The sequence below is a fragment of the Trachemys scripta genome, chromosome 16, assembly GCF_013100865.1.
Source record: "Trachemys scripta elegans isolate TJP31775 chromosome 16, CAS_Tse_1.0, whole genome shotgun sequence".
Lineage (NCBI taxonomy): Eukaryota > Metazoa > Chordata > Testudines > Emydidae > Trachemys > Trachemys scripta.
Genome location: NC_048313.1, coordinates 21,886,562 through 21,904,834, shown reverse-complemented (window position 1 = coordinate 21,904,834; position 18,273 = coordinate 21,886,562). Strand labels below are relative to the sequence as shown.

The window sequence follows — 18,273 nt, the reverse complement described above, 5'->3', positions numbered from 1 at the left end:
GTGCTCCAAGCACCCTAAGAACTGGCTGAAGTAGAAGAGACTTTTAACAGGGCTAAAGGACAGATTCAGGGTAATCAGCTTTGGTCTGGACTATTTTAGTACCAGTGTGAACAGGGACAAACTAAAAGAGTTCAACTAGCCATTCTGCTACTGTCCCACAACACACCAGTGGCCTTTCAAAATCTCCCATAAAGCTCTGCGTCTGAGAGCTGAGATAGTAATTGTGGGATAGGTATCCAGAGAGTGTTGATAATGCAACAACTAGTGCAGATGTAACACAAAACTGCAATGGTTCTTGAACTGATCCAGTGTGGGGGGGGGGGGGAGCACTGACTTGGGTCGGTTCCAGATGGATCAGTTCCTAGTGCAAGGTTAACATTGGGTTAACCTCGCACCAGCAGCAGGAGTGTCAGGGCACTCCAAACAGAGCTGGGCATCGGGGATGGGGTGAGGCAGAAACCCATTAATCTGGTTTGTGGCTGTCTGGATGGTGAAGTGTTCTTGACTTCGCTGGACAAGTATCGAAGCCTAAACTCCATGCATTGCCACAGCTGTTTCCCTTCCAATGCCTTTGCGAACCTGGAGAGGAAATTCCCAGCAATAAAACCCACTGAGGGCTTCCGAGGGGGAAATTGCAATCAAAAACAAATCCGCAGTGCACAACACTCTAGTCCCTCCCCCACTCTCCAGTGTCCGTCCCTCCCTGTTCCAGCCCCTCCTGCTGCAACCCTGCTAGAGAAAGCCAGGAAGGAGTAACTCCTGTTGCTGACAGGCTGGCCGCCCTGCAAGTGGAAATATTCTGAGTGCAGCAGCCATGGCCTCAGGGAATAACCTGATGGAGAAGCTCCAAGATGAAGTGTCCTGCTCCATCTGCCTGGAGTATCTGAGGGACCCTGTGACCATCGACTGCGGGCACAACTTCTGCTGCGTGTGCATCACCGACTATTGTGAGAGGTGGGAGGGCTCCACAACCGGGGTGTTCTTCTGCCCTCAGTGCAGAGCAGGGTTCCTGCAGACCACGTTCAGGCCCAACAAGCAGCTGGCGAACATTGTGGAGGGCATCGAGCAGCTGGCACTGCAGCCAGACAAGGAGCCCAAGGAGAAGCTGTGCGAGAAGCACGGCAAGAAGCTGCGTCTCTTCTGCGAGGATGATGGGGAGGCCATTTGCCTGGTGTGCGATAAGTCCCGGGTGCACCGCTCCCACACTGTGATCCCCATCGAGGAGGCTGCCCAGGACTACAAGGTAGGAGCAGTGACAAGCATCCAACTAGACAGAGCCATGAGAGGGGTCGGGGCTGCCGGGCAAAGCCCCAGGGATGTGCTCCAGCCCCATTCCCAGCCCTCTGAGTTCTGGGCTCTTAGGAGGCTGGGCTGTGGTTCCTGCCTGGGGTTTTAGATGGGGAAGGTGCCTGTCGCCGACCCATGCCCTAGGCCCTGGTTGGGTGGTCCCACCTGTAGCCATGGAGAAGTTCTCCATCCTCCAGAGCCCATGAACAGAGCTCTCTCAGCTAGAAAGGGCATCCAAGGAGCGGCTGTGAGGGGCTCTCTCCCCAACACAGCTTACCAGGCTGCGACCCCACCACCTGCTTGAGCTGGTTGGGCCCCCAGACCAAGAGCATGTGAACAAACTGATGGAGGACACGGTTCTACGCTGCTACTGGCCCCGGAGCTGGGCCCCTCACCACTGCTGCCACAGAGCTGGGCACTGGCTGTCTGCCCCCTTACCACTGCCTTGTGAAGCCAAGCTCTGGCCTCCTTATCACTGCTGCCCCCTGGAGGAGAGCCCCATCTGGTCTCCCCCTCACCACTGATCACCGGAGACAAGCCTAGTTTATCTTCCCCCTCACTGCTGCTCCCCTCCAGTGGTGCATTGAGCCAAACTGTAAACCCTGTATATGATGGAAACCACTTTAAGCCAGGGGGTGCTGCCGCAACCAGTACCCGCAATTCCAGCACCTATGACCCCCTCCCTGGAGACGGGCCTCATCTGGCCTCCCCCTCACCACTGCTACTTGAAGGTGAGTCCTGTCTGGCCTCCCCCTCACTGCTGCCCCCTGGAGCTGAGCCCTTGTATTGGAATGGATAACTGCCGAGAAGAGGGGAGCGGGACCCCTGCCCAGTCACCTCTGACAGCCCTGAGGTGCCGGCCTCTCTGCTTCGTCCCCTGACGAGTTCAATGGTCGCTATGGGAATGAAGGATCCTTTCAGGGACCCATGCCCTTGCCCAATGATCTACAGCTCGAGGACCCCAGGGTGAGCGGTTCTCTGCAGCCATTGGAGCCCCATTTCAGAATCCTTCCTTGAGCCCCCCCAGTGGAATGCGTTACCTAGGGAGGTGGTGGAATCTCCAAGGCCCGGCTTGACAAAGCCCTGGCTGGGATGATTTAGTTGGGGATTGGTCCTGCTTAGAGCAGGGGTTGGATTAGATGACCTCCTGAGGTCCCTTCCAACCCTGATATTCTGTGATTCTATCATTCTAAGTGGGCACTGGGAGGATTCAGCCCCGTTTTCTCCCCACAGATGAAACTGCAGGAAGCGCTGGATTTTTTGAGACAAGTGACGGGGGAGGTTGCAAAGCTCCAGGCACAAGAGGGGAAGAAAACCGCCCAGTGGAAGGCAGGTGTCGTGAGTGTGATCCCACCACATCCTCCCCTGGGCCATGGGACTGTGGGCCCCAAGCAATAGCACGGGGGGTCTGGCACATTCGCTAAGGGGGGACATTCACACCGAGGACCTCACATTGGTTTTACATCAATTTAACTCCAGTGGCTCCTGATTTTTCCCAGTGTAACTGAGATCAGCATCAGGCCCTGAGACTAAGATGGAGCATCCCGGTGGGGCACCAATGGAAAATTCCCTCCAGAGGGGACTAAGACGTAAGTCTGGCAGAGCGGGGGAGGGCCCCGTTGCTGCACTGTTCCCAGGAGAGGAACATACAGCAGCATGGCATCCTAGTCACACTCCTCAGCCCCCGCTGCCAGCCTGAGGCCAGCTTAGCTCAGTCTCAACAGTTTATCATAATGCGCCCCTGTGGCAAGGTGCCAGGCCTGCTTGGACCGTGTGTCTCCCCCACCCCCACTCTATTTTTAGCTGGAGCCCCCCACATTTCGCAAATGAATCTTATTTCCCCAGTATCCTGGAAACTGATTGAGTCACTTTCAAACTATCCTGCCCGGGCAGTTGTGCAAGCTCCGCTCATTGCACAATCCGAGGGACCAGGAAGTGCTGTGTAACCGCAGAGTCTGATTCGCTCTTGTACGGGGCTCGCTCCCAGCTCTGCTCCGTCTGAGCGGGGGCAGGGCCCCGCTTCATGGTGCATGGCTCGGCCTGACTCCCTGCCATGGCTTGGTGCTGGGGACGGCAATGCTCCCATCCCAGCTATGCAGCTGCCATGCCCCATCCTCACTCCATGAGCCCACATCTCTGGGCTCAGGGGTGGGGGAATGGTGGCAGGGAGGAAATGGGCACCCACAGTGCCTCTTGACTCTGCCAGGGCCCATTGGGAGTGACAGGCAGGCACAGAGATCCTCAAGGAGCAGCAATCCCAGCTCCTGTATATCAATGGAAGAGGGACAGGGCTTGTGGGGTGAGGCTCTCTCCCCACCCCTGTCAGGCAGCAGGGGAGAGTGGTGACTGAGCCCCCTGGAGTCCACACCTCCTCCTGCCAACAGTAAAAAGCATTTTGGTGACACAGCCCTGCCCCTCACTCCCAGCCTCCGCCCCATGAGGGTTAATGCAGCCCATGGCCCTGACTGCGTGGGGGAGAAAGGGACTGGGCTCCTGGGGAGAGGGGAGCCCCTGAGGCGTTCCTGGCCCTGTTGGCATGGCATGGAACCAAAGTACTGCTGCACCAGGCCAGCCAGACAGGCTTAGCCGGAGCCACCATAGCTGGGAAGGGCTTTGTAGAGCACATGGCAGAGTGCAGTGGGGACTGCATGGCTCAGGGGCTGCTGATGGGATGTGGAGTCTTTCACCCCTTTCCAGGTCCAATCCAGCAGTGACTGAAAGTTGTTGCTGGCTGATGATCTATTTAGGGACTCGTGGACTGAGTTTGGGGGGTTCTCAGTCCACTTGCCAGCAGACAAGTGTCCACAACACAAAAATACCCACTCCTGCAACGGACATCAACTGGCATCTTGTTGGCAAACACAGAAGGGAGGGTAGATCTCAGCCCTTCAGTCCCGTCCACAGGTTGCTTAATGTGTGTGTGGTGTGTGTGTGTGTGTGTCGGAGGCGGGGGGACGTGCATAGCCCCTGCCCATGCAGAGTGGACCTTGACTCTGGCTGGTTCGTCAGTCTGGGGAGCTCGTGGCTGTGTAATTAGTGTGCTCCGGTATCCTTTGGCTGGCATTCCCTCCTGCCCTGCTGTGGGGCTGAGGTGGCACGCCAGTGCAGATGAGCCCAGAGGAGTCTGTGTGCCCAGAGCTGGAACTGCAGGAACTGTGTGCCAAGCAGGAACCATTCCTGCCCCCTGCCCGTGTAGCCTCACCCACTGGAGCCGACCAAACAGCCATTTTCTGTGGGAAAACCTCTAGCACAAAGAATTTCCACCAGCCCCACTAATAGCTCAAGAATAGGGGGTGGGGAGGGTTGGGGCATGATGGCAGGGACAAGTGGGGATGACAGAATGAATGGGGGGGGCACCCTAGGGGCAAGGGAGGACAATGGCAGGGACAAAGGGGCAGTTTGTTACAATGTGTTAGGAGCATAATATTATAGCATGAAACGGGTGACCAAATTTAGGGCCCTCCGAGCCACATACGACAATCTTCGGAAGTTCAAGAGCTGGGGCCCGGGGCTTCAGCCCCACAGGAGGTGCCTGCCGGGGCTTGGGGCTTCAGCCCCATTCCTGCTGAAGCCCTGAAACACCCCCCTTCCCCCCCCCCCCCCCCCCCGTGCTGGGCAGAAACCTCTACCTCACTACCGTGCTACAAGGCACAGGTCCCAAGCTCCCCGCCGAAGTCTGGTAGGCGGAGAATGGGGGGGGGATATGGGGGGCTCTGTGAGCCACAGTTTAACGCTAAAAGAGCTGCATGTGGCTCGTGAACCACAGTTTGGCCACCTCTGGCATAAAAGATCCCCCAGGGCCCAACCCTTCTCCTTTAAATCCCCGGAAAATGGGCCATGGTTCCCAACCCACAACCTTTAGACCCCCAGCAAATGGCCTGTGTCCAACCCACCACCTCTAGATCCCCAGGAAACATTCTGTGAGGCCCAACCCTCCTCCTCTAGATCCCCCCAGTAAACAGCCCACCAGCCTACTACCTACTACCCCATAACCCTCAGCAAACTGCCCTGTGTCAAATTTGGCCTTATCCCACTGAGGTTCCTCCCCCGTGGTTTCTGCCCCTGCAGGACAAGGTGAGGGCGCAGAGAGAGGTCATTGTAGCCGCGTTTGCCAAGCGCCGTCAGGCTCTAGAAGAGGAAGAGCTGCTCCTCGTGTCCAGGCTGGAGGAGGAGGAGGAGGAGACCCTGCAGAAGCTTCAGAAGAACGCAGCGTTCCTGGTAGAGCAGAGCTCCAGCCTGGCCCAGCTGATAACGGAGATCGAGCAGAAGTGCCAGCAGCCAGCCGCTGACCTGCTCAAGGTGAGAGCCCCTCTCACGATGTGACAGGTTTTCCCCAGGTGTCACATGGAACTGGGATACCACTGAGACCACCTGTCCCACCAACTTGGGTTCCCCTTACTCTGTGCTGCTGTGACAGGCTCTCAAGCCCCCTTCCAGCACACACACAGGTAGGGACACACCCAGCTGCAGCCATATTCACCCAGATGCTGAGATCAGCTCTGCATGGGAAGGCTCTGCTAAGGAATTGCCCAGCACTCAAGTGTACACTGGAGTGTAGACCCAAAATTGTGTCGTCTTGTGCTGCACAGAGAACGGTACAGCGTCAGCTCGTTGAAATCTGCTCCCTCCCTCATTGTGGAGGAAGAGATGCACACCTTTTTGCCCCCCGCCCCAGTTATGAATTCCACCAACTGGTTTTAGAGAAAACAAGTGATTATAAGGGATAGCAAACAGATCAGAGCAGATTACCTAGCAAATGAAACAAACACACAAGCTAAGCTTAATGTACTAAAGACACTGGTTTTAACTAGCAAATTCTCACCCTAAAGGTTGTTTTGGGCAGATTGTAGAGGTTCTTGAAGGCAAATTGCTCTTGCTTGCAGCTTAAAACTCCAGGTATTTCTTTCACAGGCCAGACACCCTGGAGCCTGGGTTCAGTCCTTTCTTCTCCAGTTCAGTTTTAGGTGTTTACAGCAATCATCTTGGGCGGGGAGATGAACCTCGATTATCTCACTCCCCTGCCTTAAATAGGATTTACATATGGTGAGAATCCTTTGTCTTTCAGTGCGATTCCCACCCCCCTCAGTGGAAAAATACTGGTATTCTATCATGGAATCCGGTACCAGGTGACTTGAATACATGATCCTGCAGCGTCAAGCAGCCATGAGTCAGAGGCGGTTTGTAGCAGCCCAGGAAAGCTTCTCTGGAAGGTGGGATATTAGCATCTTCAAAGACCAATTGTTCTCCCTAATTGTCCATTGACTTGTTCCAGCTAGTCAGCCAGATTGATTGCATTCTGTCTGGCTGGCGTTCACCAGGTGCAAACTCTTTTGTAGTACAGATATATAGTCAATATTCCCAACTTTAGATACAAAAATGATACATGCATACAAATAGGATAATCATATTCAGTACATCATAACCTTTCCAGTGATACCTCACATGACCTATCTTGCATAAAATACATTATGATGATGACACAATCATATCATAATATTACTATGAAAACTATGGGAAGCAGTGTCACACACAGATCTGCAGGATCGGTGCTATGGCCCCAGCTTTGGAACGGTCTCTAGGAGGAACCCCTTCAGTGTCAGACTCCCTAGGGGTCTTGCTCTTCCTCCAGCACAAGCCACGTGGCTTCACCGCTTCTTTAGAATGGACCTCTGGGCCTGCAACACTCCTGCTTCACACCGTGAGCTCCGTTCAGTGAGTCCAACTGAGACAGACCCTGATGGAGACTTGTGCGCTCGTTAGGGCCTAATGCACCTCACCATTAGCAGTGATACTCAGACAGCATTGTCAAAGTGGGAAGGTTTATTCATTAACTGGAACACAGCACAGGAAGTCCTTAGGGTAGCCTAGAGAAGTGAAGGTAAAGCATGGTCCATTCTGGTTAACCCAGAGCCCAGCCAAGCTGTAGTGAACCCCTTGGTTCAAGCTCTGTCTGTCCCACCCTCTGACCTCCTTCATCCGACTCCAGCTGGGAGCCCTGACTCCTTCCAGCAGCCAGCTCTTATCCCGCCATACCCTGCCAGTCCTTTGATCTCATGCTGGGGGGTTGTTGTTTAGCTTCCCTATGGGCGACCCTGGGGAAGTCCATATCCCTCTGGGTCGTTGGTTGCTAAGTGTCAATGTTCTGGTGTCTGGATTTGCCATTGTCTTCTCAGATGCTCCACTGATATGGGGATTAAGGCCCAGGCGCCCACACTTCTGTCTCCTAGCCTGTCCTGAGAACAAGCAGTCCTTTCCCACCCACTAGGTAACAAATCAGCACATGGGGAAACTGAGGCACACACAGGCTTCATAAAAACAGTAGGGCTGTCGATGAATTGCAGTTCACTCACGCGATTAACTCAAAAAATTAATTACGATTAATCGCAGTTTTACCAATTCAAATTTATTAAATATTTGTGGATGTTTTTCTACATTTTCAAATATATTGATTTCAATTACAATACAGAATACAAAGTGTACAGTGCTCCTTTTATATTATCATTTTTATTACAAATATTTGCACTGTAAAATGATAAAAGAAATGGTATTTTTCAATTCAGCTCATACAAGTACTGCAGTGCAATCTCTATCGTGAAAGTGCAATTTACAAATGTAGATGGTTTTTTGGTTACATAACGGCACTCAAAAACAAAACAATGTAAAACGTTAGAGACGACAAGTCCACTGAGTCCTACCTCATGTTCAGCCAATTGCTAAGACAAACAAGTTTACAGGAGATAATGCTGCCCGCTTCTTAATTACAATGTCACCTGACAGTGAGAACAGGTATTTGCATGGTACTTTTGTAGCCGGCATTGCAAGGTATTTACATGCCAGATATACTTAACATTCATATGCCCCTTCATGCCTCAGCCACCATTCCAGAGGACATGCTTCCAGGCTGATTAAAAACAATCTATGCTCATTAAAATAATAATGCATTAATTAAATTTGTGACTGAACTCCTCGGGGGGGAGGGGGGAGAATTGTATGTCCCCTGCTGTTTTACCTGCATTCGGCCATATACTTCATGTTATAGCAGTCTCGGATGATGACCCAGCACATGTTATTCGTTTTAAGAACACTTTCACTGCAGATTTGACAAAATGCAAAGAAAGTACCAAATGTGAGATTTCTAAAGATAGCTACAGCACTTGACCCAGGGTTTAAAAATCTGAAGTGCCTTCCAAAATCTATGAGCAATGAGGTATGGAGCATGCTTTCAGAAGTCTTAAAAGAGCAACACTCCGATGCAGAAACTACAAAACCCAAACCATCAAAAAAGAAAATCAATCTTCCGCTGGTGGCACCTGACTCAGATGATGAAAATGAACATGCATCAATCTGCACTGCTTTGGACCATGATCGAGCAGAACCTGTCATCAGCATGGAAGCATGTCCTCTGGAATGGTGGTCGAAGCACGAAGGGACATATGAATCTTTAGCGCACCCGGCACGTAAGTATCTTGCGACGCCGGCTACAACAGTGCCATGCGAGTGCCTGTTCTCACTTTCAGGTGACATTGTAAACAAGAAGCAGGCAACATTATCTCCTGCAAATGTAAACAAACTTGTTTCTCTGAGAGACTGGCTGAACAAGAAGTAGGACTGAGTGGGCTTGTAGGCGCTAAAGGGTTACATTGTTTTATTTTTGAATGCAGATTTTTTTGTACATCGTTCTTTATTTGTAAGTTCAACTTTCACGATAAAGAGATTACACTACAGTACTTGTATTAGGTGAATTGAAAAATACTATTTCTTTTGGTTTTTACAGTGCAAATATTTGTAATCAAAAATAAATATAAAGTGAGTGCTGTACACTTTGCATTCTGTGTTGTAACTGAAATCAATATATTTGAAAATGTAGGAAACACCCAAAAATATTGAAATAAATGGTATTCTCTTATTGTTTAACAGTGCGATTAATCGTGATTCATTTTTTTAATCGCTTGACAGCCCCCAAAAATAGTATCAAAAATTCCCACTTTGTCACACCCGCCACCCACTCTTGACTGGACTCTGCAGTGAGTGGGTGAGAGGGGAGAATAAGTGAGTAAAAAGAGACAGAGAAGAGAAAACCATGGCTGATACTGAGGGAGGAGTGGGCAACTTGCCCTCCAGCAAGCAGTTGCCAAACTGCCCTACCCCTCCGCTAGGGTCCTCCTGCCCCCACACCAATGCCCTGCTTCCCAGCCTGGAAACCTGGCGGCCCACTCACTGGGAGGAGGTTTGTAACAGGGAAGGGGAGCAGCTTCCCAAGGCCCTTTGGGGTCACTGTGGGGAGCCTCTGACCTGGGTGATGCTGGAGCTCAGCCTAGATGGTCAGAATGGTCCCTCCTGGCCGTGACCTCTGTGGGTCTATGAACTTTTTATTTTCAGTAACACCCTCTGTCTCATGGGCCGTTTTCAGCTACTTCAAGGCAGGCACCTGCCAATCCCAAGGGACCTTCTTGCTTGCTTGGCATCGGAGTGACTCTGAGGCCATTGGCTGGGAGGGTGAGGAACACTTTGTGTTCCAGCTATACCATTGGAAATCCTGAGTCTTTCTGCACTGGCTGGAGACCCCCCCACCACCTCCTGATCAAGTCTGGCTTCAGAAAGGCGTGATCTGCTGAAGCCACGGCAAGGCACAGTGCTGTGCAAGACAAGGCTAGGAGCTGGATTGCTGAAGTCTGTGCTTCACGCTGCAGTTAAGAGCCCTCTCCCTCTGTGGCACTTCTCTGGCTGCCACGGTGTCAGAGCCTCACAGTCTTTAATGCATTTATCCTCACACACCCTGTGAACTAGGCAGTGCTGTTATCCCCATTGTACAGACACTGAGGGCCAGAGAGACTCAGTGATTCACCCAAGGCGTGCATGGCTGAGCCAGAAAATGAACCTCAATTTTCTGAGCCCAAGGCTGGTACCCCGACCACTCACCCTCCATCTCCTGGTGGCTGTTTTCTACCAGGTGCGTTTCCAAGCCGCTTTGCAAGAGAAGACGAAACTGAACGTTTTAGAAAATGAAAGTCGAGCTTTTTCTTTATGTTCCCAGGCCCAAATCCTCTGAGGTATTTAAGGTATTGAGTTAGGCACCTAAATACCATGGAGGATCTGAGTCTCAGGCCCTGTACGTTAGGGAAGTCCTTAGCCATGGGCTTCCTGGGGCTGCCAAGGCTGGAAGAGAGAGAGAGATGAATCTGGAGGAGGCAGGATGCTGGACTGGGTTGGCATGGAAAATCCTCACTAAGAGGCAGACCTTTAATTGCTTTTGTGTTTTCTCTCCCTTTAGGACGTGAAAAGCACCTTGATCAGGTACGAGGCACATTTCAGTTCCCCATTGTTCCTGGTAGAGGCACCATAGATGGTCCCTATGGCTGGCTGTTGTATGCTAAACAGCTAACGGTCTTCTCCTTAGGAGCCACAGTGTGAAGCTTCAGAAGCCAGAGGTCATTCACACGGAGCTACAGGATTCCTATGAGGTCCCCAGGGTGAGGGAAACACTGCAGAAATACAGAGGTAAAGGAGGGCAGATACAAAGGGGGCAACCAGGAGCTGGGCATGGCACAGTCTATGGGAAGGGAATGCAGGGGAGCTCATGGGGCTGTGTGATTTGGGGCTCATGGATCTCTGGGTCAAAGGCATGAGTCCCCAAAACAAAATGCTGAGGTGCGGGTTTATTTAGCGTGTTGATGAAAGGGGTGGAAATACAGGGCCAGAGAAGAACCACAAGTGCCAAGCACATAAGTATGTGTGTGTGTGAGAGCGAGCAGGTGTGCTTGTGGGGGTGACTGAATACATGAGTGTGTGTGCGTGTCTTAGACAAATGTGGAGCTCATCAGCTCTGGTCGCAGGGCCTGTGTGTATCTCCTAGATCTGCCTGCAGTTTTATGCTTGAACAAAGCCCCAAATTCAGAGCAAAATCTTCATGATTTGCTTGGATCCAGGGCCAATCTGAGTTCCCCTACCTACCTCAGCCAGGGATTCTTAGAGGAGAAGCTTCTAAGCCCAGGACACGTAGGGCTGATTAGCCGCTACCAGAGCCACACGGCGGTGTTCAGGAGGTGTGACAGTGTCCTTTGTACAGTAGCTGAGGTCCCAGGTGCAGACCCCTCACTGCCCAATGCAGCCTCCTGCCCACAAACCAATCCAGCTGTGCTGTGTGAAAGCCTCTGCGTAGGTACCCGGCTGGCGGGTTGTGCTCACATGCTCAGAGTCACAATTTGGCGATTTGGGATTGAAGAGGAATCAGATCAGACTGGCAGGGACCTAATGTGTGGGTGGGGAGGGGGTGTTCACCTTCCTCTGCAGCAGGGAGCAGGGATCACCTGCTGGGATCACCTGGGCAGATCCTACCTAATCAATTCCCTGCCCTAGCAGGGGCCTTGGGCATTGGCAGCACCTCGGTCTCTCCTCTTCTCTGCCTGTGGCCCACAACAATGGAGTCTCCTGGGGACTGGAATGCTTTGGTCTGATGGAAGTCATTGGGCTCAACGGGGTGTTGGGGTGTCCAGGTGGAAGGGGTGTCAGGGTGGAAGGATGTCTAGCCTGTGTTATACAGGAGGTCGGACTAGATAGTCCAATGTCCCGTTAAAGTCTATAAAATTATGAAACTACAAACTGGCCCTGCCTGAGACCCTGCACAACTCGCCAAGCCCAGCCCAGCTGTATGTTAGCAGGCACGTTCCTTCCAAACCAGAAGTGGGAAACGTGATAGGCTGTGAGGTCAAGGCAGTCACAGGGAGCCATCGAGAGCTCAGCAGGGCTGGACAATCCTCAGGGCTTCGGGAAGAGAGGAAGGAGCAAACCCCTCCCTTATTAAGGAAAATGAGGGCCAGTGAAACATGCCCAAGGCTACGGGATATAAACGCCAACTCAGGAAAGGTAAGGACACTATGAGGCAGGGTCTGAACCTGCGCAGAGAAGAGCTCTGCTCCAAGAGCATAGCTTGTCTGCTTTTGAGTCCTGGGCACAAATCCACTTTCTGCTTAAAAAAGAATTCCAACTTTTCAGTGGCTGGGGCTGAGTTGGGCTGAAGGGCTGTGAGTTGCAGGCTGGTGGAGATGCTGAAGGGCTGCGAGCCCAAGGCCTGGCACAGACGCTGAAGGACTGCGAGCCCCGGGCCTGGCACAGACACTGAAGGGCTGCGAGCCCCGGGCCCGGCACAGAGGCTGAAGGGCTGCGAGCCCCGGGCCTGGCACAGACACTGAAGGGCTGCGAGCCCCGGGCCCGGCACAGAGGCTGAAGGGCTGCGAGCCCCGGGCCCGGCACAGAGGCTGAAGGGCTGCGAGCCTTGGGCCTGTCGCAGCCAGACAGCCTGGGCCCTTTCCTGTGTATCATCTGGGGGTAGCAGGAGGAGAGGAGGTGCCACCTCAGTTTGGAAGGGAATTTGTTATTCAGAAGTATCTGCTCAAGATGAAGCAGTCATTGGATTAAGGGTTGTTGGCTTGAGCTGCACAGCCTCAACTCTCCCTTCCTTTCTCCATCATCCCCAGGGCTATTGGCTCCGGCTTTGTCTCAGAATCATATACCGACTGTTAGGTTAACAAAGTGAGCACAGACCAAATCCCTGGTTTTTAGGACACTGAAAATCAATTAGGTTCTTAAAAGAAAAATTTTATTTAAAAAAAAATAATAAAAGAATCACACCTGCAAAATCAGGATGGAAGATAACTTTACAGGGTAAATAAAAAGATTTATAACCCAGAGGATTCCCCTCTGATTCTGCTTCCCAGTACAAAACAGGGATAAAATTACCTCTTAGCATAGGGAAAATTCACAAGTTAAAACAAAAGATAATCTGATGCATTTCCTTGCTTTTACTTACAATTTTTGTAATCTTAGATGCTTATTTCAGGTAGGGTTTTAGCAGATGTTTTTTTCCTGCCCTGGTCCCTCTCTGTCCGAGAGAGAACAACAAAGAAGCACAAACAAAACCTTCCCCCACAGATTTGAAAGCATCTTTTTGTCCTTTATTGGTCCTTTTGGTCAGGTGCCAACCAGATTATTTGAGTTTCTTAACCCCTTACAGGTAAAGGAGGGATTTTATGCTACCCTTAGCTGTATGTTTATGACAGGGGCCAAGAACCAATCCCTGCAGAAACCCACTAGAAACACAGCTGCTTGATGAATCCCCATTTACAATTACATTTTGAGATCTATCAGTTGACCAGTTTTTAATCCTTTAATGTGGGCCAAGTTAAGTTTACATTGTTCTAGTTTTTAATCAAAATGTCGTGTGTTACCAAGTCAAACGCTTTACAGAAGTCCAAGTCATTTACCTTTGTCAACCCAATGTAACGTTTCATCAAAGATATCAAATCATGGTGGTTTCATTTTAACTCTGTCAGCCATTGAGGGTAGCTGAGGCGTTGAGTTAGAACAGAGGACAGGTCTGTTCACTAGGGTGGGGACAGATTGTGTTTCCTGGCCCCAGAAGATTTCAATTGTGCCAAAGGGAGCGGCATGGACCTTTCCGCACACGGATAGTGGAGAGCTATGTTTATAACCATCCAATGACATCCTTTACCTTCCGCAAAGGAGGAAGTCCAGCTGTTGGGAGGAAAGGGGGTGATTTCTACACACATGGAACTGACTGCCTGCCAATCACAGGCAATGCCTAGTGTGCTTTCTAGGAGGAATATTAAAGAGGACAGTGGTTAGGAAACAACCTTGGAAATTAGGACTCCTGGGTTCTATCCCCGGCTCCGGGCGGGGAGTGAGGTCTAGTGGGTATGAACGTGGGGGGGGAGGGGGCTGTGAGTCTGCACTCCTGGGTTCTATCCCCGGCTCTGGGAGGGGAGTGAGGTCTAGTGGGTATGAGCAGAGGGGGCTGTGAGTCTGCACTCCTGGGTTCTATCCCCGGTTCTGGGCGGGGAATGAGGTCTAGTGGGTATGAACGGGAGGGGTGGGGGGGCTGTGAGTCTGCACTCCTGGGTTCTATCCCCGGCTCTGGGCGGGGAGTGAGGTCTAGTGGGTATGAATGGGGGCGCTGGGGGTGGGAGTCAGCACTCCTGAGTTCTATTCCTGGATCTGTGAGGGAGGGTTGTCTACTGCTTAGATCAGGAGATGGAAAGTCAGGACTCCTCCTGGCTTTGCTGCTTACTCCCTGTGTGACTGAGGGCAATTCTCCCCCTCTCTGTGCCTCAGTCATACGGGGATAATGACACTGACCCAGCTCCCGGGGGCTGGGGCTGGATTCATTCCAGTCTATACAGCACCTCTGAGGGAGGTGCTAGGAAAGGGCAGGACATAACTAACCAACAGACACTAATGGGATGCCGCCCATGTGATTCTCTTTCTGTCCCTAGTGGACGTGACTCTGGATCCCAACACAGCCAATGCCTACCTGCTCCTGTCCCAGGATCGGCGGAGCGTGAGGGTGGGCGACAAGAGGCAGGACGTCCCCAGTAACCCCGAGCGGTTTGACACGTGCACCTGCGTCCTGGGCTGGCAGCGGTTCACAACCGGGAGGCACTACTGGGAGGTGGAGGTGGGGGACAAGACGTGCTGGACACTGGGGGTCTGTGAGGAGCGTGTGAGCAGGCAGGGAATATTCACGCCCTCACCAGCGACCGGCTTCTGGACAGTGTGGCTGCGCAATGGGGATGAGTATGCAGCGCTCACCTCCCCCCTGACCGAGCTCACGCTGAAAGTGAAGCCCTGGCAGATTGGCATCCTCCTGGACTATGAGGCCGGAGAGGTGTCCTTCTACAACGTGACTGGTAGCTCTCACATCTACACCTTCAGTGACACCTTCTCAGAGCCCCTGCGGCCATACTTCTACCCGGGGGTGCGGGCAGGCGGCCTGAATGATGCACCGCTGACCCTCCAACCGGGCACACAGCAGCCATGAGCTAGTCACTGCGGCCTTGGTGCCTTGGCTTTCAGGACTTACCAATGAAAGGCGTTCTTAACAACACATAATTCACTGGTGGAACTTACTGTCACAGGATATTGAGGGGGACAAATGTCTAGTGGGATTCAAAAATGGGATGAGACCTATATATGGATAATCCGAACATCACCAGCTAGAGAGGGCAGGAGACACCAGCATAGGCGCCGACTCCGGGACTGGAGCACCCATGGGGAAAAATTAGTGGGTGCTCTGCACCCACCGGCAGTCAAGCTTCCCTCCCCGCCCCCCCGCACTAGCTCACCTCCGCTCCGCCTCCTCTCCTGAGCGCGCAGTGTCCCCACTTCTCCGCCTACCTCCCAGTGCTTGCTGCCGCAAAACAGCTGTTTTGTGGCGTAACAAGCTCTGGGAGGGAGGGGGAGGAGCGTGAACATGGCGCGCTCAGGGGAGGAGGTGGAGAAGAGGTGGGGCCAGGGCGGGGATTTGGGGAAGGAGTCAGAATAGGGGCAGGGAGGGGGCAGAGTTGGGGCGGGAACTTTGGGGAAGGGGTTGGAATAGGGGTGGGCAGGGGTGGGAGGGGGTGGGGCAGGGGTGGAGTCAGGGCGGGGCTGGGGGCGGAGGGGGGGTCGAGCACCCACCGGCGCCAGCAGAAGTCGGCACCTATGGACACCAGGACTATAAAACCACCTCCATGGGGCAGGAGTCTGCCACTGACTATACGGGGGCACATTCCCCCAAAGAGTAGGTTATTCCATAATTACACACTACAGGGTCTCTGGTACCTTCCTCGAAGCCTCTGGTTATGAAGACAGGATACCTGGCTTTTGGGCACTGCGGTGACCTAGCACGGCAAATCCTGTGCTCTCTGGGTGCTGATAGAACAAGAAATTGGTCACTGAAGCTGACATTCAGCCACAGAGCAGGAGCACTGACCCACGATAAATGCCCCCATACTGTTAGGCCTTCCTGCACAGCCCCAGTAGGGGAGTCTCCACCCAGCATTGCCATTCCCCAGCACTGGAATGCAGAGACAGCAGCATCTGCGGGGACGCCCAGGGAGCAGGAGGGGATGGGTGAGAGGACCTGAGGGCCTTTCCCAGTTTGCAAAGAATGCAGCTGCACCGTATTTAGTAGGCGGTGTGGCTGGTGGAGACCTTGGGTCTCTGGCCTGTCATGCTCCTGGCCTAGCCGCTTGGTTCAAGGTAGAGCGTTGCTGCCTGAGTCCTGTAACCTCCAGCAGCCAAGCTCCTTGGGGCGGCCATGGGATACATTTCCTTTGACTACCCTTGTTTTAAAGGGCGCGTGGAGCGTGGACACGAGGATGGAGTCGTGTGTCTGTAAAGGGTGGGGCCTGCCAATACGAGTGAGCCAGCTCCAATCAGCAATTTGCCTCTGACCTATCCCCCCTTCGAGTGAAATACCGAAGCCTTCCCTTCCGCTGGATGCTTCTAAGCCTATCCCAGCCCAGCCTGGGGGCCAGAGCTGTCCACAGCCCTGTGCGTGTGCTGTCCCTGTTCTCACTGACACTCAAACCCAGGGGGGACCTGTTCGCCCATAAGCCTCAACTCTCTAGGTAATTTTCTCCCACCAAAAAACAATGCACTACAATAGCCTTGTATAAGTTGGCAAAGCATTGATTGTGTCCTGAGAGCTGCTCACCCCCACGTGCTGCATGCAGCCAAATATTCCAACACCCCTCCAGCGCCGGTAATGAAGGCACAGCGAGAGGAATTTCATACACAGAGAACCCGCGAGACTCTTCTGAAGCTAGGCAGAGAGGGTAGGGTGAGGGGGCCTCTGAGGCCCTCAGGCTGGGCCTAGCTCACTGCCATGCCCCTCTCAAGGAGCGGTTTTGCCTTCTTGACATATATTCACCCTGGCCCAAATGTATCCCATTGGCTACAGGGAGTTCCAGGCTGGGCCAAGTTCACCTTGATGTCTTTCTCCAGCAGGCGGATGGTTGCAGAATCTCCTGGGTCTATCCAGCATGAATTGTCTGCCCCATCTCTTTGCATTTGCAATTCAGGTGATGAATTCTCTCCTGCACTAATGCTCCAGGAAGGGCCCCTGGGAGCAATGCCGCTGGTCCAACCTCCTTCCCACAATTCGGGTTTTCTCCAGGCTGCTGGTCAGGGGTTCCCTGTGGCTTTGTCCCAGCCTGGCCTTCAAGGGTGTTTTGCAGCTTGAAGAGGTGATAGTGATTCAGTGAATGGTGCTACCACTGAGTCAGTGACCAAGCAATGGCACTAGGGGGCACTGTGATTTTGGGGATGCCATTTCTCAAATGAGATGTAAAGCCGTGGTCCTGAACTCTTGTGCACTTTTCACAAGAGTGGGCTGTGTTAACCCCAGGAGCATGGCCAAACTCCAACCCAGGCCACTCACCTGGAGACATTTCCTGTCCTGAACTATTGTTAATCACTGTCATGTCCCACCTTTCAGTGGGAGATAACGTTTCTGTATCCACCCTCCCTAACCCTATTCCTCCTCTTGACCAACGCCCTTGCTCCCTCCCCTCCATTCTCCCCTTCCCTCAGCCCCCAACTGGCAGGGGACACTAAGATGACTTCAGACGCAGGTGCAGGTTCACAGGAAAAGCTGGAAGTCAAAAGTAAAGTAACTGGACGCCGGGGTTTTGGAAAGTGAACTCCAGGATTTTGGCTGGGATGCTCCTGCATCTGGGGGGCACAGAACCCCCTGAGCAAAGAGGGAAGCAGGAGGGCAAGGGGTAGTAAACCAGTCTGGCTAATGGCACGTCCAGGGGTGATTTGAGCCAAACAGAGATCCTTCCGGAAATGGAAATGCTGCCCCAGTGAGGCCAATACACAGGAGTGAAAACTGCCACGGGGCTAGGAGCAGGGAACTGGACCATGCAGAGCAAAAAACTGCAGAGACAAGCAGGGATTCTGGAGGCTGTCTGGGGCAGGAAGCCTGTGGGAGAATCGAGGGATGGCTGGGTGACCTGGGGCGAAGGGAGTGATGAGTACAAGGACATTGCACAGAAGCTAAGGCCTTGTCTCCACTAGGCAAAACCGTGAGTTTTTTAACCTCCTGTTAGTCAGCCGTTACCTAGCACCAGGGAGCACTAGTGAAGATAGGGCCCTCGAAGTATTAACGTGTGTTAGCAGGTTAATTAAAGACTAGGCTGCCCT

The 18,273-nt window shown here is 52.7% G+C and overlaps 1 protein-coding gene across 2 annotated transcripts; it reads left to right on the top strand.

Moving 5' to 3' along the window:
* The first annotated feature begins 732 nt into the window (after positions 1 to 732).
* On the top strand, positions 733 to 15,271 carry LOC117889272 (E3 ubiquitin-protein ligase TRIM39-like). 2 transcript variants are annotated; one of them, XM_034793217.1, is made up of 6 exons: positions 733 to 1,243; positions 2,521 to 2,616; positions 5,356 to 5,586; positions 10,559 to 10,581; positions 10,685 to 10,785; positions 14,577 to 15,271. In XM_034793217.1, exons 1-6 carry the CDS (start codon positions 815 to 817, stop codon positions 15,119 to 15,121), a joined length of 1,425 nt encoding a protein of 474 aa, XP_034649108.1. In that variant the 5' UTR covers positions 733 to 814; the 3' UTR covers positions 15,122 to 15,271. The 2 variants fall into 2 exon arrangements, with proteins under 2 accessions (XP_034649108.1, XP_034649109.1); XM_034793218.1 differs by lacking the exon at positions 2,521 to 2,616.
* The last annotated feature ends 3,002 nt before the right edge of the window (positions 15,272 to 18,273 follow it).

Bases quoted from the DNA above. Each gene is read 5' to 3' on its own strand.
- LOC117889272 (XM_034793217.1), top strand. From the start codon at position 815: ATGGCCTCAGGGAATAACCTGATGGAGAAGCTCCAAGATGAAGTGTCC. The intron at 1,244-2,520 runs GTAGGAGCAGTG...TTCTCCCCACAG, and splicing joins AGGCTGCCCAGGACTACAAG to ATGAAACTGCAGGAAGCGCT. The intron at 2,617-5,355 runs GCAGGTGTCGTG...CTGCCCCTGCAG, and splicing joins AGAAAACCGCCCAGTGGAAG to GACAAGGTGAGGGCGCAGAG.